This window comes from Frieseomelitta varia, unplaced genomic scaffold, assembly GCF_011392965.1.
Source record: "Frieseomelitta varia isolate USP_RPSP 00005682 unplaced genomic scaffold, Fvar_1.2 scaffold_254, whole genome shotgun sequence".
Lineage (NCBI taxonomy): Eukaryota > Metazoa > Arthropoda > Insecta > Hymenoptera > Apidae > Frieseomelitta > Frieseomelitta varia.
This window is the reverse complement of record NW_025109984.1, coordinates 1,151,475-1,173,408: the sequence shown is the minus strand read 5'-3', so window position 1 is coordinate 1,173,408 and position 21,934 is coordinate 1,151,475. Positions and strand designations below refer to the sequence as shown.

At 34.1% G+C, this 21,934-nt stretch overlaps 4 protein-coding genes and 1 long non-coding RNA gene across 7 annotated transcripts; 1 reads left to right on the top strand and 4 right to left on the bottom strand.

Annotated features, from left to right (window-relative positions):
* Nucleotides 1-630: 630 nt before the first annotated feature.
* LOC122528622 lies at nt 631-2,641 on the bottom strand. Its single transcript, XR_006306626.1, has 2 exons — nt 1,784-2,641; nt 631-1,578 (listed from the first exon to the last, which is right to left on the bottom strand). It is a non-coding gene; the product is annotated as an uncharacterized LOC122528622 (long non-coding RNA).
* Nucleotides 2,642-6,171: 3,530 nt separating this feature from the next.
* Nucleotides 6,172-9,831, top strand: LOC122528621 (failed axon connections). 2 transcript variants are annotated; one of them, XM_043653942.1, is made up of 3 exons: nt 6,172-6,513; nt 6,999-7,136; nt 7,413-9,831. In XM_043653942.1, the coding sequence occupies exons 1-3, from the start codon at nt 6,190-6,192 to the stop codon at nt 7,767-7,769; spliced, it is 819 nt and encodes a 272-aa protein (XP_043509877.1). In that variant the 5' UTR covers nt 6,172-6,189; the 3' UTR covers nt 7,770-9,831. The 2 variants fall into 2 exon arrangements, with proteins under 2 accessions (XP_043509877.1, XP_043509876.1); XM_043653941.1 differs by having other exon boundaries at nt 6,978-7,136.
* A 978-nt stretch (nt 9,832-10,809) lies between these two features.
* On the bottom strand, nt 10,810-16,016 carry LOC122528620. 2 transcript variants are annotated; one of them, XM_043653938.1, is made up of 7 exons: nt 15,896-16,012; nt 15,356-15,437; nt 13,824-14,055; nt 13,257-13,418; nt 12,976-13,183; nt 12,667-12,862; nt 10,810-12,536 (listed from the first exon to the last, which is right to left on the bottom strand). In XM_043653938.1, the coding sequence occupies exons 2-7, from the start codon at nt 15,379-15,381 to the stop codon at nt 12,344-12,346; spliced, it is 1,017 nt and encodes a 338-aa protein (XP_043509873.1). In that variant the 5' UTR covers nt 15,382-15,437; nt 15,896-16,012; the 3' UTR covers nt 10,810-12,343. The 2 variants fall into 2 exon arrangements, with proteins under 2 accessions (XP_043509873.1, XP_043509874.1); XM_043653939.1 differs by lacking the exon at nt 15,356-15,437 and having other exon boundaries at nt 15,896-16,016.
* A 359-nt stretch (nt 16,017-16,375) lies between these two features.
* On the bottom strand, nt 16,376-18,033 carry LOC122528658 (protein transport protein Sec61 subunit beta). Its single transcript, XM_043654017.1, has 3 exons — nt 17,723-18,033; nt 17,435-17,631; nt 16,376-17,354 (listed from the first exon to the last, which is right to left on the bottom strand). The coding sequence occupies exons 1-3, from the start codon at nt 17,723-17,725 to the stop codon at nt 17,267-17,269; spliced, it is 288 nt and encodes a 95-aa protein (XP_043509952.1). The 5' UTR covers nt 17,726-18,033; the 3' UTR covers nt 16,376-17,266.
* A 441-nt stretch (nt 18,034-18,474) lies between these two features.
* Nucleotides 18,475-21,061, bottom strand: LOC122528656 (tax1-binding protein 3 homolog). Its single transcript, XM_043654014.1, has 3 exons — nt 20,698-21,061; nt 20,303-20,431; nt 18,475-20,225 (listed from the first exon to the last, which is right to left on the bottom strand). Exons 1-3 carry the CDS (start codon nt 20,752-20,754, stop codon nt 20,037-20,039), a joined length of 375 nt encoding a protein of 124 aa, XP_043509949.1. The 5' UTR covers nt 20,755-21,061; the 3' UTR covers nt 18,475-20,036.
* Between the last annotated feature and the right edge of the window lie 873 nt (nt 21,062-21,934).

Genomic DNA, 21,934 nt, shown 5'->3' with positions numbered 1-21,934 from the left:
TTTTTTTTTTTTTTTTTTTTTTTCTTTTCTTTCCCTTGTCCTTGTATCGTTTTCAGCCTCTTAATCCCGCGAAGTTAATCATCGGTGTGAAGGCCACGAGGAGAATATAAGGACCCACTCGTTTTACAGTTTCTGAACATCGCGACAGGACGCCCATTAGGGAAATTTATGGGGTACTACGATGCCGTCACGTCCAGAAAGTCTCTGTTCCTCTCCTTTCTAAACTCCTCGTTATATTTCTCTCTTTCTCGTCAACCAGTGGATGTAACCGAGCGATGGGGTCATTTGTTAACGGTTAGATAGGCCAGCCAGCGCGGTGTGTACGAGTTGGACTACGAAAATGGGGAGCACTTTCAGTTCTCTCCATTACGGTGTAGTTGTGTAGATGTGTAGATGTATCGACAGACTCGAAAGGTCGAAGCGCATCAAAGTGACCGGGCTACGGCCATTTTACGTGACAAATTGCTCGTTGCTCAGGGGTACACAAAGAAAAAGAGGAGAACGAGAAAGAAAAAAGGGAACTTCCTTCCGCAGTCTGGGATATTTTCCGCGAGAGTCGTTGACGAGAAGGCACCATTGTCAGATACGCTGTGCAATTTCACGTTTCCTTTTTTTTTTTTTTTTTTTCCCCCCTCGAAGCTATATTGCTTGTAAAAAGTGGATGCTCAACAAGGGGAACCGTATTTTTGGGTTAACTTGTCTGGAGTCTATCAATCTTTGTGTATTGGCAAAGTATTTTCTATTGGCCTACATTATTGATCAAGTATCGTCTTCTATGTATTTATATTTCATGTCGAAACCTATGTTTTGACACTAAAGATCCCTTTGTAAAGATCTCGTATCACATTTTGCAACTGAACCCTATAAATTGTCAATAAAATAACACATTCTATTTTACAACTTTGCTTCCTTGTCAAAGTAGTTGCGCACGTATTACGTGGCTATAAATTACGCGGGACACTTTGTAAACTTAGTTCCAACGGCGTGCATGCATAAATTACACCCTGCGCATCTATTCCCTCCGTGAGTCATTTACGTGATTCATCCTTGTGCATCAAATAATAATTTCGCATACGTGTTTCTCACGTTCGATCGGAACCTTCTAAATCCGCCAGTGCTTGATAATACGGGATAAGGAAGAAATTTCATTGAAGAAAATCGGCTGACTCATCGGCTGACCGTCGTGAATGATCACCGTCGTCAATTCCTCGGATGCCAGTGACAGTTTTCTGTGCCAGCACCAACGCTTCTACGGTTAAAGTGGATTTAGGTTTAGGCAAGTTGAACTGTATTAAAGTTACTTTTGAATACGAATGTCGGCTGCCAAGTGGCAGGTTCGTTGGACTTGGCAGTCACGGCCTGGCGTTTGCTTTCGTTTTCGGCTCGATCGGTTCTTCCCGGCTACGGCCGACTTTACGACATAGCTAGCCTTGTGTAGTGAAACTATTTTCACGTACTGCAAACCATTCACCTTTCGCCGGTATTTTCATCGAGACACTACGGACGTGTTCCAACCATTGATAGTTGTCCGACATTTCTGCACCGAGGCGTAGGTGTCGGTGAACGCGCGCTTTCCTCCTGCAATTGGCGAACAATGAGAATATTGTGGATGTATTTATTCTATGTTCTATGTCCATTTCTATGTTTCATGCATTTTTTTTAATCATTTTCGAAAGCCTATATATTATTTTAATACATGCTGGAGCATATATTTCGGTATATTGATACTTTGGCCATAGCGAATGATTAAAATAGAGTTAATAGAGTAATTACAGTTACTCACGATATTTGCGATTCATTTATATCCCTCGTATATTAGAAGAAATATAGTTAAGTTATAAAACATGTCTCTTTTCTCTTTTGTACCTGGTAAAGAAAGAGCAGCGTGTAGTATTATTTGTACAAATGATAGGTGTAGTGTAGTTAATGATGAAGTTAGGTTATTTTAAGATCGTAGTATAATTAGATGAAGGTTCGACGTTTGATAGGCAGAAGTCGGGTCGTTGGTTTCATGTTCACATTTCGCACACATGCGACACATGTGCTACATGACTGATGGACTCTGAGTATGTGCAGGATATATTGTGTAAAATTGTGGCCAAGATTTTCTCGTATATGTAATATTTCACAGTAATGTAATATAATATTTTGTACCAGTTTCATGTCTGTACTATTTTCCAATTTCAACCTACACATTCTATTTTCCAACTACAAACCGTTCCTTTATTCCTCAAAGGGTGCAACTGAAAAAATATTGGTCATTGTCTTCCTATGTTTCTCTATAATCAATTACCACTTCTGCCGGAATCAATCAACCAGCAATTACCTAAAAAAAAAAAAAAAAAAAAAATTATCACATTTACTTTCATTTTTGGAAATCCGTAGTGGTGGGTATAAACCAAGTATATTGAAAATCAAGAGAGGGAGAGAGAGTGTTGGCACCCTATTGGTCCTTGGTGTAGGGCTCACTGTTAGCTGGCGCTGGAGCAGCTAGCAGCCAGTAACCAGCAACAGCTAGCAGCAGCAGTAGTAGCAGTAGCAGCAGTAGCAGCAGCATCCCGTACGATCAATACGCAGCGCAAGCTGCGAGTCACGACTACGTGAAAATACAGCAACGACTACCATGATCGTCACCGACGAAGACGATGACACGACTACTACGTTCATGACGAGGATTGCCTACGTACGATACCACGACATAACGGCTTGATGCCTGAGGGAGAGAGGAGGAGGAAAAGGGAGGAGAACGTTGCCAGGCGACGGAAGCTGCCTACCGCCAGAGTTCATCGTCCTCCGGCATGTTTCTTCTCCCTTCCACCCACCCATTCACCCTCCGTTTATCCTTCTCCTCCCCTCTTTCCCCCGCGCCTTTCGACTTTGCCTTGTTCTCGCTCTTTCTCGTTTTTCATGCTCTCTCTATCTCTCTCTCCCTCTCTAACCCCACGCGTTCCCCCTCCTTGATGGTTCGTTGTTGTACCACTCCCTGATTCCCTCTCTGACTTCTCTTTTACATTCTCGTTCTTCTCGTCTCGTCTTTTTCTCTTTCAATCTGTTTCTTCCTCCTCCTAAATAGAGTACGCCAGTCTTTTTTCTTCAAGTTTCGTATTTTCTCCACATCGCTCCACGGCGGTTCGGCAGCAATGTTTTTTCTCTAGTCTGATTTTCTCCAGACCGTTTTCTGCGGCTTTATCGAAGAGTCTAGTTCTCTCGGGGACTCTTCTCGTCCAAAGAAAATTACTTATCCTCTCCTTTTCTTTGATTCTCTCTTCTTTCTCTCTTTCTTCCTCCTGTTCTCGTTTTACATTCGCGCATTTATTTTTCCCTTCCTCGTCGGTATGTTTTCCTTCTTCAACCCCCAGCTCCCCTCGATGTAGACGACAGACGAACGTATACAGAGAGTGCGCATGCGCGGTCGACTCGTGTAATATACTCGTGGAATCGCAAACGGAGGACAGCTGCCCCGCGGTAATTTGTACTCCACCTACCTTCCGCCTCTGCTCGACTTTTCATCTCTCGAAATTGATACGCTCTTCTCTGCGATATCCCATCGTGGCGGTTCGCTCTCTTTCTCCCGGTTATTATGCACTTTTGAATGCATATACGGACGTTTTTAACGATCGTCGCCGGACCATACCCACAATGCTCTGCGATCTTCGCGCCATCTACGAAAGCATGGACCCGCAAATTAATCAGTACCGACCATGTTCATTGATTTTACGTCAGAGGATATTTAATTCCGCCACAGCATATCGGATTTTCGCGCGTTCTCTCTGTTCAAGTCGCGTTGCCTTTGCCCGCCTCTTGTCTGGATATGGCTTCAACGTCTAACTCTCCATCCATTTTTTTTCTTTTCTCCATTTTTCCTTGTCGCACGTTGTATTTGTTTCAAACACAGCGCGGCGAGTTCGATGTCCAGCCTAATGCTCGTTTCCAATATTTCAACGGGAAGAATATATATATATGTATATGTATATCTTATCCAAATCCCTTTATCTTTCCAGCTATACCGACACGCACATGTGTACCCGGTGTTTTCTTTTTCTGCCCTCCAGTTTAAGCTTCTCTTTTTCTCGATTTGCTTTCCCTTCCCCTCGATTGTTTGTCTTTTTTTTTTTTTTTGCCTGTTCCTCTTCCCCGTCTCGCGTTTCTCTCCCTAGATTCTTTCTCCTGCCTGAAATTCACATTGGCATATATCCTCTGCCGCTCTTCTCATTTTCTCCCTTGCTTCTTCTCTCGTCTCTCCTACTCCCACCTCTTCTTGTGCCGCCCGTTCGTTACTCACCATTATCACGATGCGCTCGCATTGCAAAACAGTCGTTGCACCTCCGTCGCCATCGTCGTCGTCGTCGTCGTCGTCGTCGTAAACGTCCACGTCGTTTCCATCATCGCTATTATCACTCACACAGAAATGATACGCACGGAGGTTGCGCGTGCTGTATTCTCTTTAGGGCTCGTCCTCGTGCATCCTCCCCCCACCCACCGTCGAACCGAGAGATCTTCCTATTCGACTTACTTTCGTTTATTTCCGATGACGGTGCAGCTGCACGCGCTGATTGCCGACGATGATGAGCTCTTTCCGAAGAGGTATTCCCACGTATATATCACGACGTTGTTCCCCTTTTCGTGGGACCGGACTCGATGCTCCGGTCTCTTCGTGCGTTATTGTATGGTTAATTCAGGTGATTTCTATAGACGCGAACGCGCACCGCTTGTTCCACTTGTCGATTCGTAATTGATATGTTTTCTTAGCATTTTCTTTGTCCCCCCCCCCCCCCCCCCCCCGTTGATGGTATCATCCCTCTGTTCACGGCGAATTGATTCGATTCGGCAGCGACGTCATGTTGATTTTTTTAGAAAATCGTCGAGAATTCTAAATATCGAGCGTGTATATGATTTTAAGTAAATGGAGATAACACAGTTTTTTTTAATGAGAAATTGTGTTCACTGTACCAAGCAGAATTTATTTTTTAGTATTATTGTTGCGTCTATTAAATCTTGAAAAGTTTACAATAAAAATTTATAGGTTATGTCGTTTATCATTTTGTACCAATTTGCAGAAAGTTGTAAATCGAGAGATTCTAGGCCACAAGTTCATTTAGAATAAAATGTGCTAACAGATGGCCAGCAAATAGCTAGAAAGTTCCCTATCCACTCAGGTGAAATCTCTGAAACGTGTTATATCCATTGATAGTATTTTAAATTGTACCATTGTAAACGGAGTTTCAAGAAAGTAGACTGTATGCGTATTAATTTTCACTTCTGTCGATTCATTCTTTGTACACCTCAATCATATAAGAATGGTTACACACTGGAATTTTAAGTTTTATTTAAGACAGATTTTTACTATTCCTGAAGCTCGTCGAACTTCATCGAAGTCGTCCTCTACTTCGAAGTTATAATGCAGTGAAATCTTTCACAGACGTATACCACGCTATCAATACTGTTTTGCAATATGATCCACCTGTAAAGGACACTAGATATCGTATTGACTGATGGAGGTAGCCTGTGTGTGGTGTTGATGCACATAAATAGATCGCGTTCTTGTATATCAATGCAAATATTTAAACCTAACAAATAGATATAAACCTATATATGGACAAAGAGAAGAGGTACAATTTTCTTTATGAAAGAAGAATATCTTTATTTGCATTAGAATTCAAACTGGAATCAACCAGCGCCAGTAACAAGCGCCTTAGCCATGAAGCTGTCGAAGCCCCTTGGTGTTCTTTTACTTTTTCCAGTTTTTTTTTCTCCTGTGAATCCATCGTTTGTATCGCAAAGGCTTCCGATCCCACGCGCGTACACGCGCTTTCGAACATTGCGTACCAAATATTCAATGTAAATCGTGTCTGTCTCAAGAGGGAATATTTGTTATTACTCTGTGCATTGTATACAATGTAAAAGTAATATTTATTGTGAAAAAGATTGTGAAAAGAATTGACGGAAAATCTTTTCAATCTTACCAAAAGTGATCAGCGTTAAATCACAAAGGATAGCAGTTGATTTTTTACTTTAATGTACTTATTCTCATCTCGAGTTAGAGTGTTTTCGTACTTTTCACTGCGAATTCCAAATTTACGTATCTTTCGAGGGAAATTTCTTTTAGTGACATGTAATACACTGATAATTACGAGAAGAAAAAGATTTGACATTTTATTTTTGTGTCTGTTTCAGAATGTGGACCATAAGATGAAGTTCCGCTCTAAAAAGGGTGCACTGCCGTTCGTCGAGTTGAACGGCGAAGAAATCGCGGACAGCACAATAATCCTTCGTGAATTGAGCGCGAAATTCGGCAAGGATTTGGATGCTGCTCTTACGTCCGAGCAACGAAGCGTTTCTCACGCAATGATATCGATGATCGAGAACCATCTGGTCTGGGTGGTCATGTGCTGGCGTATCAAGAATCTCGATCAGGTTTTAAAGGGTTACAAGGTGAACCTCCAGCACGCGCTCGGCACTCGCATCCCTAATGGTATTCTCAACTTCTTCTTCAAGCTTACATTCGGACGTAAGGTAAATATCTATTCTTTATATCCACAATGTTATTTGTATTTTAAATATTCAATATTAGTGATTACTATGTTTTGATAATTAATAAAAATTGTCAAACGCGATAAGAGTTCCGTGTATAAAAGAAACTAACTTAGGTGGCGATTATATTTAGTACATTGTAGCACATAAGAACAATTTTTTAAGCATGTATAATAATTAACTCAGATATGTCCAACATTTTCCGAAAAGAATGAAATAATTTTATTATATTCAGCAATTTTTTTTTTAGATATATATTCTAATCAATATTTTTTGGTTATAGATAGTTTCTGTAATAGTATAAAAATTTAGTGAATATGTCCAATTTTAATTTCAAATAGGGAAAAGAGAAACTTTAATAAAAGTAAATATCTTAGACATATTTGAGTTAATAGAATGAGATTATATGATTATATGAAATGTAATATTTTAAATATTTGAATCAGTACAACGAGTACTTGTTCCAGGGTGCAAAGAAAGTGAAGGCGCAAGGCATGGGTGTACATACTCCAGAAGAGGTGTCCCAATTCGGTTGCGCCGATCTCAAAGTTCTTTCTGACATACTCGCCGACAAGCCCTTCTTCTTCGGAGACGAACCGACTACGGTAAATTTTTGCTTAGTTACTTGTTAACCTTTTTGAAGATTACAGTAAAAAAATGCAATAAGTCATATATTTTATTTGTAATATTTAAATTTAATTTAATATACGTTGTCAATTAATCTTAAATTATCGAAATTGCCATTTGATTTTCGAGGATGTATTTCTATATTAAAATATTTTTTAGAGTAACTTTAAAAAAGAAAATGTACTTATAGTATTTTGCTTTGTAATCTTCATCTATATTTTATTTCTTTCTAAATTTCTTTATATTTTAAATAGTTGGATGTGGTCGCATTCGCTCACCTCGCCCAAATCCTCTATATCGACAAAGACACGCCGTATAGTCTGCGAGACTACATGCAGGAGAATTGTCCAAATTTGGTTGGTCATTGCTCGCGCATGAAGGAGCGATGCTTCCCGGATTGGGATGAGATCTGCTCCACCCTTGACATGAATACGCATCTACCGAAGCCAGAGAAGCAAGACGAGAAAGAGGGCAAAGAAGACGTGAAAGAGTCGAAGGAATCGAAGGAGGAGAAGGAGGGTGACAAGGAAAAGGCGGACAAGGAGGAAAAAGAGCTAGAGAAGGACAAGGAGGTTGACGAGAACAAAGAAAAGGAGAAGGAAGGGAAATAAGCTGTCTCGAATGAACATGCAAGCAAATAAAAGTCGTTCGAAAAAAGGGAAAAAAGGGGAAAAGAGAAGATTTAAAATTGAAGAAAATTGAGGGTGTGATCTGGTGAGATATAGATGGGGGAGAGGTTTGAAAAAGGAGAGAGAGAGAAAATGCGTGTGTGTATGTGTGTGTAAATGCAATTTTATGTGGAATGCTCGACAGAAAAAGAATGGAAAAAAAGGAAAAGAGAGAAAGAGAGAGAATGTGTTGAAAGAAAGAGAGAGAAAGAATGAATGCAAAGACACGAATGATAAAAAGAATGATAAAGAGATTAGAGTGAAAGTTTGAGCGAATGAAATTTCATGAGTGCAAGTAAAAAAGGGGTAAGGGAGTTTCAGGTTAGAGCTCTCTACTTATACACATAGATATTAATAGGCTCATAATGTTAAATACTTCGTTTATATACGTTCGTAACACGTTATGCCATTTCTCATCGACACCCCAGCACACCCAGAATCGAACAAACTTTATTCGACCCAGGGCCCTTTTCCCCCTACGAAAGGTAATATAATGAAAAATGGATTAAAAAAAGAAAAAAAAAAAAAAAAAGGAAGAGAGGAGAAATTAATAACAGAATGGGGCTATCTCATAAGTCATTAGAATATCGTAGGTTTTGCAATATATCAAATGCAATAGCCTGATACATTCAGGTGTGTGAGAGATCTTCAATGAACAGTGGCCAAAATGAAATGCATCGTATCCGTCGTGTAGATTAGACATGATGCGTAATTGTATACGATGCGCGGTTTAATGCGAAGGAGCAAGATCATTTATAGTTGCGATACACGACGATAGATAGCGCCCCTGATACTGATTCAGGGAGAAGGCGTCTTGCGGTCGCTTCTTACACCATTGGCTCTTACTGTGCAAAATGAGTTATGTACCTAGCGTTCCAGCAACGTACCGTATATCACATTATGATCTTCGTTTGATCGTGCTCTTCAGTTATATATACGTATGTATATTTTCGCATTTTTTATCTTTTTTTTTTTTTTTTAATCATTCTCCTGACACAACAGACTCCATTCAAATGATCACCATTCAAAACATATATCATAGATTCATTTTTGATACATTCAAATGTCCAAATGATCTCTGAAGAATCGTTCTTCTTACAATTATCCAGAGATCGATCGTTAGATCGCATCGGACAAAAGGATGGAGACTGTTTTTAATATTGAGACTTGAATTTTCATCGTTTCTTATTTTTTTATATGGCTCAAGTAAATTCTTCACGTTTGCTCGTATGTCGAGTTGCGGCATTTTTTACGATTTATTGACGTGTCTCCGACGAACGAAGAATCATCTGCGAGTACGGATCGACGATAAATGATATTTACGGTGATTTGTATATTATTAGAGATATTTATATTGCACGCGGATGCAATCCAAGTGACGGCGGAAACGGCGCTGTCACCGCGTTCTGAACTCGTTCAGGCGTTTTGTTTCTTCTTTTTCTTTCGTCGAGACAAAAATGAAAAAGGGAAAAATACTAGCGAAAAAAAGAGGAAACTAGGAAAGAGGCATTAGGCAAACGTCGATCTCCTCTATCTGGGTTTCCTTTCGATATTCAGAAACAAAACGAAAATAAGAAAAAGAAAATGAATGAAACGTTGTGCTGCCCCCCCCCCCCCGTGTGTTAGTTCAACTTTATTAGATGACATTTTTGTTCGGATGTGTGAGAAAAATTTTACATAACAAAGTAAAAGAAGAAGAAAAAGAAAAAAAAAAAGAAATACAAAAAAGTGTCTTTCACGCATCGAAATGGAAAAGAAACCAACATACACATACAGAACACATTACATACCCACGCGTACACACACGTACAGACATTTTGATGTATAATGTTATATCGAACGGGAATTGAATGTTTTTTTTGTACAAGGCTCGCTTTTTTAATAAAGCGTCGGTCAGAAAAAATAATTCCACGAAGACACAAGGTTAATATAATTAATATTTAAGTAGCTTACTATAATAAAACGACGATTACGATTACATAAAGGACAAACGGAAAAAAAACAAGTAAACAATTAGTGTGTGGAAGCTGTTTATACCTTAGGAACAACGCATACGTTTACACCCGTGGTTACATTATTATTATTATTAATTATTATGAATTATTACGAGTACGATTAAAATAATAAAATAATTAAAGATTAGTGATGATGAAGAAAGGAAAGGAAAAGAAAATACAAGAAGTAAAGAAGAAAACACTTGGACAAGACCATAAACGTTGCAAGCACAGTAGGTAGGCACACATCCAGTACAGTAAGATTATTATAAGAGGAATATTAATAATAATTATAATATGACTGCTCGTTTTATGCTCGGCGCTATACATTTCATTGTCATTATTATATCACCATTTATTAACGATATACATACGAACAAATAAAATGTGTTTATAAATATAATGTGATCTTTACGAAATTTTCATCGATCTTTAATTGAATTAACCCGATATGATGAACGATATTTTTTACAAGTTACAAAACAAGAAAAATAAGGCTTAATTTTATATTACTTGTAGTTTGCTTATATTATTTCATGTTTTCTTATTGTACATTTTTAAACAGCAGACATGTTAATTTAGCATGCAGATTTAGGTTAGGCGATACACGCAATTTAGTTTTCGTTTTTAAGATAAATTTTCATTTTAATTCCTGTTCCTTTTTTTAATTATGTTATAACTATAAAAAATATGTACATACATCGTATGTAAGTTGTATGATCAATAATTTTTTTTTTACATAATTTTGGCATAAGTTTATACATATATATTATATATATATACATAAATGAAATTGAAGTATAAGTAGAACCGAGTAGGACAATATGTGCATTATAAATAATGAATAAGAATAAAAATATCGATAAAAATATGGAGTTAGAAATTTAATAAAAAGAAATATATCCGTGATAGTATTAATATTAGTTTATTTTTAGAAGTGCCATAAGTCGAAGATATAAAAACGGAGAACAAATAGAATAAAAGTATAATTAGACGATTGGACCAATTCTTGTTTATTATCTAAAGTTTGAAGATTATTTACACAACAACAAATTGAAACGATTTTTCAGTATCGTTTATAACACAGTTCTAATTTGGCGTAGTTTTCAACTGTAACTGTATTCTTTTCAAAATTGTTTTGTGCCAAAATATTTAGAAATTAACAATTATTTTCATTTTTATAATGAAGTTTGAGATTTCACAATGATTGCTTTCAAAAGAATACAGCTAAATAATACTTTTTATTACTTACAGCTTTATTCTACTCGGTACTGGGATATGTATAATATTGCTATGTATAATTTAATGCTACGATACTTGTATACAATTATTCAATATCACGCAGACAGCTTTTTATTTTTCGAATAATTTTGATTATTATGGTTACACATTTTATTTTCTATGTAACTTCTTTTTTTCAATTAGCCTCCTTTTAAACAAAGTGTAAAGACTAATAATAGATTTATAAATTAGCAATAATATGAAACTTTGGAAACTAAAAACACACACTTATAAATACTAATCCTTTTTTTATCGCTTTAAAATAGTTTTATTATTCTTTTAACTTGCTGGCAAGTTACTTTCCAAAAGTTCGTTCTCTAGATATGTAAAAATAGCAAGCAACTAATATCGTTATATATATGGTCCCTACTGATCCAAAATTATTTTTAATCATATTCTGAAGATTATCGTTAAAATACAAACAATACTTTTAAAAAATTAGATCTTTGTCTATAAAAGATTAATATTTAAACAAATGAATAAATATTCGTAATTACAGTCGAAATAAATTGCTGTCAAATATTTTACAAAAAAAGAAGGAAATTCAGCAGAAACTATATAGCTTCGATTCTCTAGGAGAGTTTATCGCATATTTATTTTTATATTTTCATGTATATCATTAATTTTTAAGTATATACATATTAATCTAAATATCATGATGGATTCGATTTTAGATCGAGAGCATCATGTTCGAGGTAGTGCTTTTAACGTTTAACTTTTTATATTCTTTATACATCTTGCAATATATCTTTTAATAATAATAGAATTTTTAACATTCTAAACTTTCGAAATATATCAAACCAATTCAATTCATAAATTTTGAAAATAAACAATTTCTCCAATTGAATTAACAGACTATGTAGCAAAATATCGTAATATACATTAATTTCATGATTGTATAACTCTATTTTGCTTGTATGTTCTCATCTAACAATACTTTCTGCATTTTTTAACTCGTATCACAAGAAACATTAATATTTGCAATTTACAGATTTTAAAAAATGTTATTGCAATATATTAACGTTTTAAAAAACGCGGCAATTACTTGTCCAGTTCATTTCAAACTTTATCTGCGTACAGTTTCTCATACGTGATATCTTATCCATCACTTTCAAATAAGCGATGCGAAACAACTGTACGATAAAATGCAAAGAGTCATGACAGCCTGCCTCAAAAGGCTGTGGTAGCCGTGGACGACTGCACGCCGGACTTTGAATTTAATTGTCCGGCGTGTTACTATAGCTAAGTGGACGCAGCTAGACTTATTGATGTCGATTCAGTGACGGCTGCTCGTGGTTTCACGTCCAATGAATCATAAAGTGGAAACTCGCAACAGAAGAGGAATTTCAGGAAGTGTGGCACCTCAACGTAGATGGATGGTGGCATGGGGATTAACGGTGATGTGGATTGCTTGTAATGACGATACTCGGCGTTACTGAAAGATGATAAAAAGATATTTTTTTTTTTAACTGGTTTTCCTTATTGATACAAAGCATGGAGTAAAAAGAGAATAAAAATTGATGTTCTGATGAGATATCATATGAATTATAAATTGGAGAACTTACTCGCGATACCTCTCATCAGAAGCTCTTTCCAATAGAGGCATTCCGGACAAGAACAGAATAATGAACGTAGTGAAAATTGGAGAAGCTATTGCGATCCATTCAATACCTTCGATCACGTTCAACGATATCACAAAAATACCCCACCATACCACTATTTCCCCGAAATAGTTTGGATGTCTGGATAGTCGCCATAATCCTGCAATTAAATATAAAGTAACAGTCAATCAGTAATTAACAAATAAAAAGACGTCAACAAAAATAACAAAATAGTAAAGATAATAATCAAGAAGATTAGTATAGAATATGCACCATCATTACACCATTTTCCATTATTTACTGGATCCTGTTTGAAAGAAAATTTTTGCAAATCGGCATAAGTTTCAGCTAATAAACCAGTCACGAAGAGCCCCGTACCAGCGCTGTCTAACGTTGTCATAGTCTTAGGAGCAGGCGGTATTTTGTGCCGTGGTGAATTGATGATAATTACTGGTAAACTTACCACGTAAACCCATACAGCCTGAAAATAAGTTTACAGACTTAATAAATAATTGATTGTAACTAAACTTTGCAATTTTGGAAATATCTATTACTTGAAACGTCCAAAATACAGCGAATCGAATCACATTGCTGCGCCGATCTTCAAACCTTTTGTCACGGCCAATTTTGATAATTCGATATAGCAGATATCCAGAAAGACGGACGCCCCATAAACAAACGAATATGGTGACCATGAGTTGCCTGCTGTCATAAGGCTGCAATACGAGAGTTTATTAATAAATTGTTTATACAAATATAACTTAAAAATTTTGTTATTGCAATTACTAATTTACAGTTACAAATAATTTGAATTTTTATATAATAACATTTGAGTGAATTTTCTAAACCGAATTAATATATTGTAATATATTACGAACTTGCTGTAAGACACTTTCGAAATATCATAACATCAATAGCGTTACTCGAAACTGAGAAATGTTTAAATTATGTTATAATGATGGCATTGATGGTGGCCACAAATCTTTTTGAAAACAAACGGCCGTATAAAAATAAACCACGGCGACTTGAATGTATGTTTCCGCGTGTTTCCGATTAAATGATTCGATCTGGCGTTCATTTGCATGTACACGAGCATGGAAGCGGCTTTATAATTAGAATACCTTGCCCATTTGGCCAAGAAAGAAAGTGAGAAGGGCGAGAATGATGAAGTTCGTGCCGCCGGCAAAATCCGTCAACTTGTCCAGCTGGAAGGTCGCCGCGATCGTGAAGAAGATGATTTGCATGCCAACGGTGACGATGGCGCTCACCGCGAAGTGGTCCTCGTCTAAAATATCGACCGCCATTGATCCTCGTTGATTGCCTACCCCCGCACTCGATGAACTATTTTCAAATCTGGAATCGTTAATGAAGATGCTACACGTATATGTGTGTGTGTATGTGTCTATATATATTCATATACGTATATGCTCTATTAAGTAGAAATTTCCAATTTGTTGTGCTTACAGAAGAAAGCTTTTTATCACTTGTTTATAATTTTATACATAGTTATTTTTAATTTTATCTTTTAGACTATAATTTACTTTGTGATTCTTACAAGTATTTTTATGTAATTAAGCATTTTACAATGGACCTTTAATGTTCATATATGTTTTCTTTAATATAATTAAATTTTTTAAAATCGCTTTTATAATTATAAAATAATTAAATGTCAGATAAAATGTCACATAATTTGTTAAAGTTTATAGTTTCTTTTTTTAAATTTGCTTCGATTTTCTAATCACATATTTGTAATTACAAATGACGAAAGAATTAATAAAATGTTAATAAAGTAAAATAGTTTACAAAAATAATAATTAATTAACTTCTTTGTTAAATAATTAATTAACTTCTCTATTAAAATCTCTGTGTTTTTATAGAATTATTTGCATAATGTTTTAATTAATTAAATTGCATATAATAAAATTGATGTAGAAGTATAATCATGCATAGTTGGAACAGCAGCGTTATAACCAGTAAGTAGTATAAGTAAGAGTATGATCGGACTGGAGAGAATTGTGTATTGATATATACATAAATCAAATATCTGACATCTTTATGATTCTATTTTATTTCTTATATAAGCAACCTTGATATCTAAATGTTTTTCATTTATCAATTATACTAGTTCGTGCATGCTTAATTTGCATTATTTAATAAGAATAGTGTGTTTCTAAAAATATAGCTACAAGAAGTATCAAGAATTTTTTACAATTTGCAGTAATTTTTAGAAAGACAATAATAATTTAAATTGAGAATGAAGAAAAAAGATTAAATAAAGATTTCAAATTTAAAAACGAAAAATTTTTAATTAGATGTTAAGAATTTTTATTTAAATTTAAACTGTGTTAAAAAATATTATTACTATAATATATATAAAATATTACTTTAAATAATATTTTTCATTGTATATCTTTTGACCTTGCAATAAAATTACAATTATTCCAACTGGTATTATTCTAACTGCAACGTAAAGCGTCGCAATGCAGTTCATTTTGCTCAATATTCTTGCAAAAAATATTCGAAAAAATGCCATTTTTTTCACGACAGATACTCGTAACATTTAAATGATTTTTTTTAACCGATGCATCGTAAACATGCAAAATATTTTTAGTCATGAAAAAGTTAAAGAATAAAACTAACTATTTTTACTTACCTTTCTTTAATTCGAAATTTTCGCATCACAATTCGGTCTTTTAATCAATCGTAAGATTTAATCAACCGTACAACATACCCTCCTTTAAAAAGAGAAAAAAAAAAGAAAAAAAAAGTTATGAAATATCAATTACTTATTCAAAATAGTTCCCGGAAGTTCACATTCCGTACTGTCATAATTCAAGAGATAGCACCAGAAATTTGTACCATTTCTCAACATCAATATGACAACTCGAGGAAGCGATTTGTTCGATATTATCAATGAAAAACCATTCACGAGCACCATTTACGAGCTCGATTATCACCGAAAATCAAAACCGATATTGTTAAATGTTATTCGATTAAACATTGTTAAGTTCTGCATTGAACACACTACATTTGAGATGAATGAGAATCACACGAGCCACTGTCACCTCAAGAATGCCACCAAGAAATATTAACGAGTCTAGAATATCTCTTATATCTCGAATTTTTGGTTAACAAAGGATGCACACAGTCTGTGCGATGGTATATACATCGTTTGAAGAGAAACGACGATTACCTCGATAGAGAGGAATCCCATCGTAGCAACTGGCAGAACGGGTGGACCTGCTTCCACCCGCGACGACAGGCAGCGGCAGGACTACGAGGGGATTCAATGTCGAGTCTAAAACGAGAAACCCATGATCACGTGCTATGAAACGACTGCGAGCGCATCCGGCGCTCTTCTTCTAGCTTCATCCTTCTCTTACCAAGCTACGCGTCTCCCTCTGCTTAATACTCTATGGTGTTGACCTATTGAGTTTCCTGATTCAACCATTTGACATTCTTGTAATTATTTTCATAATTAGAATCCTTTCTCATGATTATATTATCATTAACGCTCTCACTTGAGAATTTTATTTTGCTTTAAAGATAAATTTAATAATTTCCATTGAAAATTTTATTGGGAAAGAATTGTTCGATTCTGTTATTTAGAATGATTTTAAAAGGGAAAACAAGGAATTGAAGAATGACAGTTTACTTTTTTTATTCTTTTTATAGATATATGTTTATATATTGCATATGGGAACATATAGTAACACATATGTAGTAACACTTTTAATAGGATAGACAATGTTTTCACGATGGATGTCTTTTGTTCGATTTTCGATAAAATCATGCCTTGGTGATTGTTTCTCTGTTTTTCGCACAGTTATTTTATTGCGATTGCTTCTTTTTCTCAGAGTACTGTAATCCGCGCCTATTCAGCATGGAATCAATACGTACACGCGAGCGCGAATGAGTTTCCAGTTAAATGGAACATGGCGCATTGCACTTTTCATTTCTATTGTACTGATAAAGATAATGCGCAGCCTTCAGTTGTCTTTTGAAATATTCATTTCGTATTGAGCTTGAATATCTTTATAATCATACAAAAATGGATGAAGATAAAAAGAATTAGTAGATCGTTTCTTTTTTTTTTTTTTTCTTTTTTTAAGTCGAATTAAGAATAATTTATTTTGATATCGTACATTATATTATTATAATAATAACTTTACAAACGATAACATGTGTCTTATCTCAATCACGCATAGTGCGTGCATACAGTTAGTTCCCAGGTATCTTCTTATAAACATTATAAAATTCAGTTTAATGAAAATAAATGATTACAATAATAATGATATTTCATGATTGCGCGTTGAATTTTGGTCTTGCTTCGCGATAAAAAAAAATAGAGATCCATTACAAATGTAATTTTTAACTCGCAGTGCTTTGATTCTTTTAAATTAATGAGAAAACAATATAAAAAATGTAGCAAAGTATTCTTGAATTGTACTGATGTTTTGTTTGGAAAGTATCCTTGAGCTTTCTTAATTCATTTCAACTGCACTGCACAGCTCATTCCAATTGCTTCAGTTTCTTCTTAAATTAATAGTACTTATTTTCAATCTTAAGACCTAGTATATTTGCCCCAGATGTGTAGCATGAAAACAGATGCAATAAAAAGGAGAGACATGACAAGCACAGGTACTGGCCCTCTGTAAATAGATACTGAGATTATTAATGTTTCTTACTCAATATTTCTTTTGATTTCAGCATATATTTTGGGTTTACTTACACTTTGATGCCAGGAGAATCATCGGTATAAAACCTCCACATGCCATCGGAACCAGCTCCCGTGTTTCTACTCCTAGTGGAAGTAGTTGTCGCAGTTTTCCTTTGTCTAACTGTACCACCACCACCTGTTCTAGGTGTTATAGCTTTACTGGGCGATCGGCCCATAGCTCCAATTGAAGTGCAACTGGGTGCGACAGGCTTGAAAAGGAAATATAATATAAATATAAATATTTCGACAAAAGAAAAATTGTGCTTATTTTCCCTATTAAAATCTTATAAGATTACTTACCATCGTTTGTTATATCTTTCTGGCGTCTGTTCGTGAATAAATACTTGAATTCGAAAAGTTTGTTTTATAACTTACAATATTGCAAACTCGCGATGAACTAAGATCTAAATTCGTTTTTATTAAAATGCCTGTTGTTATCTTATTGTGAACATTAAAAGAATGCTGGAACAAAGTTGCCGAGTATTATTGTGTCGTGTGAAACCAACCTCTTTCTACCTATTAGTTTATTGGCAGACTGGCAATACAGAGGACAGCATAAAGCGACGTGTCATATACACAACATCCACGTAGTGAACTCTAGACACGTCATCATTAACTGTAAATTCATAGTGACGCACGAGAGTCGATCTTTATGCTACGTTCTCATGTAAAGAATTTTAACAATAAATATTTCATCATATTGTAATTATATTTAGTTATTTGATACGATGTATCTATGAAATATATAATTATTTTGAAAGAAGTAATTATTTGAATAATTACTTTCAAATTAAATTCGTAAGTTTTCTAGAGATTATTTGATCATAAAATAAATAGAACATAGCACGGTAAATTTATTTAAAAATAATAATATAATTCGATACCGGGGTATTATCTTCTTCGTTAAAACTTAATTAAGATTAGAATTATGGAAAACATAAGTAAATTTTAAGATATTTAGGATATGTAGTACAATAAAAATAATACGAGATTTGAAATTTCACGAAGCGTTAATGATTTAACTTTATAAAATACTTAAAATAAAACAAAAATTTAGTGATGATAGTATAGAACATTTATTTGTTATTTACACAATATATGATCATTAGTTTGTTCCACAGTTCTCTATATAATTATATTTTTGGTAATAAATAACATATAACTTTTATATAAATGTAGATTGAAATAATGCATATAATTTGTCATATTGTAATTCTATACAAAAGATTAAATTACTACTGCATGCCCAGTGGTCGCACGCATAATAATTTATGTTTTATTTATTTCATTTTTCAATCTTTTTCATGTTTTAGCAGACTAGTTATAAAATTATGACAAAATATTACATTATCTCTTACATAAACAGTTTATATTATGATTGCGTTAGCATTTTGGGATATAAAAGAAAATCATATGTATTGTTACAGGAACTTTTCCTTTCTTCGTTCGCTTATTATACATTTTTAGCCAATTTAAGATAAAAAAGATATAAAATGTTGTTTTTCTTCACGTGTAAAAATTTTACGATAATGCATAGAAACATTCGTTATCGATTAAAGTAAAAACTTTATAAAATATAATGTTTAATACTTCTATTCAAAGTATATAATCTCAATAATTTCTTCTCAACGCCAATAAAAAAAAAATTCTGTAAATGCTTGTAAATGCATTAGTTGCATATAATATACAATACTTATTCATATATTAGATATACCTCTTTAAAGGTAACAAAACAATGTTTATTGTATGATCGTTTCAGTCATTGCGTATAATTAGATTTTAAATGCATAGATTCGAAGTATTTCATATGAGTCTTATAGCAATATACTAGCAATACAAAATTTTGTAAAGGGTATGTTGCATGTCTAAGCTACTGTAACTTCATTATGCTTTGGCATTCTGTTATATTTTACAATATAGAAATACTTAAAAAATTAAAATATTATGACTTTTCTCATCCATATAATTATTCCTTTGTTAAAAGAAACGATCGAGAAGTTCGCTTCATTATTCAAACATCTTTCCTGTTGTAGGTAAATATATATACAAGACGGTAAGAAATATTCATATGGATCCCGCGCAGCAGTTATTGTTTGGCACAAGAAATATTGTTACAAATTTTGATATACAGGGCGATTTTTACGCAGGCACATGTAAATCATGTTTCTCAAGCATAATTTTACATAATGATAGCGTTATCAATCGTCATCTGATATCAGAAAAACATTTTCATACAATCTTTCTTTTTTTTTTTCAACAACAATAACGAACCATAACTTTTATACATATATATCTATCGTTCTAATGCTTTATTCTTATTGCAATTAGAAACAGATATTATGCCTGCAATATAATCATAACAATCAGTGGATGTCCATTAATTAACATTTATGCTCTTATTTTAATTGGAATAGTAAATAATTATTAGATATAACGTTTATAAAAAGTAAAGTACCAAGTTTACTCATTTTGTGAAAACTAATTCAAAGATATCTTACTATTGGTCATAATCTAATGATATTTGGCAGACATGTAGCTCCAATAAATTGACTTTGTTATTGTATAGAGCAAAATAAATATTCTTCTTAGACCAAATGGATCTCTTATTTGGTATTTAAGTACTTGTCACTCCTTTACGTGCTACTAATAGATTTAATACTGGATGCTTTCTGATATATGATACTGCCTTTTTATGAGTTACCATGGTAAAATCATACCCATTACATTGTAAAATTTTATCATGCATACGAAGCCCGCTCTTTGCTGCTGGTGATCCTTCGTGCACTTCAGTTACGTATATACCCTGAAATATTGCAAACTGTCAGTTAATAACATTCAATAAAATGTTGCATTTATAATATCTAGATCAATCTTCATTACATTATCTGTATAACCCTGAGGACTTTTTCTAAAATCTTGATCAATACCACCTCCAATTTTGAAGCCACACTTCATCACTTCTTCCCCATTTTCATTAACATCCGTTTCTTTAACTAATATAATTGGTATCTAAAAATAAAACAAAGTGTATCAAAATATTTATTCAGAATAAAATATTTTGTTTAATACTACTAATCTTTTTTATCATTATCACTATATCACAGCTTTTATCAATTGTTAAAAAAAAAAGAAAAATTTGAAAATAAAATCACACATTGCCAAAAAAGGAACAAAGTTACTTATGAAATTTAGTATCTAAAAAATACCTGATAATAATCAAACAAGTAACTTTAACGCTTTAAAAGATTATTTTATCATAGATAAAATATATTTACACTTAAACATTCCATAGCGGTGCCAGCTTGATGCTGAAAAGCCATTTTCGCGCACATAATGATGAATCTTGTGTCTGATGAGATCAGATTGACAATTGCTATTGATGATTTAATGTGAACACCAATTGCTTACACACTGTACACACAGACGTGATGAATGCAACACTATTCAAAGATGTGTGTACGAAAATGTATTTGAAAGAACGTGTTAACAGGCAACAGAGAAATTCTGATTCGTATGAACGTGTGTAGAATCAGATAATATACTGTTAAACTTGGTTAATCAGATAATAAACTTCAGCTTTGTTAAGATCAGTTAAAACAACTTCGTTGACAGTCATATGTATCGATCAATGTAGATAGGAAAATATCGTTGCAATAGATTGTATCGTAGAAAATATACAGTGGCGTTTGTAGCCGCGAAAATATGAATTCCTTATCATTATCAAATATGTACGTTTTTGATATGAATTTAAAAGTTCAAAGAAGATAATTGAAGCTCCATTTAGAAAGATGAAGTTACAAAAGATCTCAAATTAATTAAAATTTCCAATGTAGGTCGGGGGAAAATTAAATTACTCTTACGTATGCTTCGATTATCGAATAGAAAAATTTTAAATTTTTATTCATGCACCACCCAGATCAAACTGAACGCAGGAGAAAAGTTTAGGGTCTAACAACCTANGCTTTCTTTTCATACACCATTTGACTCGTAAAATGCAGAAATAAATATTTTTATAAGTAATTAGTACCACTGAGTCACCGCTAGATGGCGCCACCAGGTCCATTTTGTGACAGTTCGCACTAATTACGAAAAAAACTCAATTAGAGGAATAATTTGCGAACTTTTTAATATGCCTCCTTAAAATTAGGCTCTCCGATTTCTTTCTATGTGTGCTTTGTCCTAGAAAAACGTGTGTGTAAAAAGTTGAATTTTTTTTTCAATAAATCGAAGAATGTCCTTGTCGCACACTGTTGCTTTCCTTGTCAGCGTCATCAGAACAAGGAGAGCACTACCGTGCGACAAGGACAGACTTATACGATGCGTCTGACAAGGAGCGTACTAGTGTGCAACAAGGACAACAACAGATTTTTAATTCCACCATTTCACCGCTACGTGACGCTAGCGTTTTAATGTCCATGAATCGACTAAATTTTCATTTACAAAAAAAGACAATTAAGAGAATTTATTTATTAACTTTTGCAGTGATATCTAGGTTGTTAGACCCTAAACTTT

Bases quoted from the DNA above. Each gene is read 5' to 3' on its own strand.
- LOC122528621 (XM_043653941.1), top strand. From the start codon at position 6,190: ATGAAGTTCCGCTCTAAAAAGGGTGCACTGCCGTTCGTCGAGTTGAAC. The intron at 6,514-6,977 runs GTAAATATCTAT...TATTTGAATCAG, and splicing joins AGCTTACATTCGGACGTAAG to TACAACGAGTACTTGTTCCA. The intron at 7,137-7,412 runs GTAAATTTTTGC...TATTTTAAATAG, and splicing joins TCGGAGACGAACCGACTACG to TTGGATGTGGTCGCATTCGC.
- LOC122528620 (XM_043653938.1), bottom strand. From the start codon at position 15,381: ATGCGAAAATTTCGAATTAAAGAAAG. The intron at 13,184-13,256 runs GTAATAGATATT...ACTTATTTTCAG, and splicing joins CTGTATTTTGGACGTTTCAA to GCTGTATGGGTTTACGTGGT. The intron at 12,537-12,666 runs GTAAGTTCTCCA...ATCATCTTTCAG, and splicing joins TCTGATGAGAGGTATCGCGA to TAACGCCGAGTATCGTCATT.
- LOC122528658 (XM_043654017.1), bottom strand. The intron at 17,355-17,434 runs GTAAGTAAACCC...ATCTATTTACAG, and splicing joins GATTCTCCTGGCATCAAAGT to AGGGCCAGTACCTGTGCTTG.
- LOC122528656 (XM_043654014.1), bottom strand. From the start codon at position 20,754: ATGTGCGCGAAAATGGCTTTTCAGCATCAAGCTGGCACCGCTATGGAA. The intron at 20,432-20,697 runs GTAAATATATTT...TTTTATTTTTAG, and splicing joins CCGCTATGGAATGTTTAAGT to ATACCAATTATATTAGTTAA. The intron at 20,226-20,302 runs GTAATGAAGATT...GCAATATTTCAG, and splicing joins CTCAGGGTTATACAGATAAT to GGTATATACGTAACTGAAGT.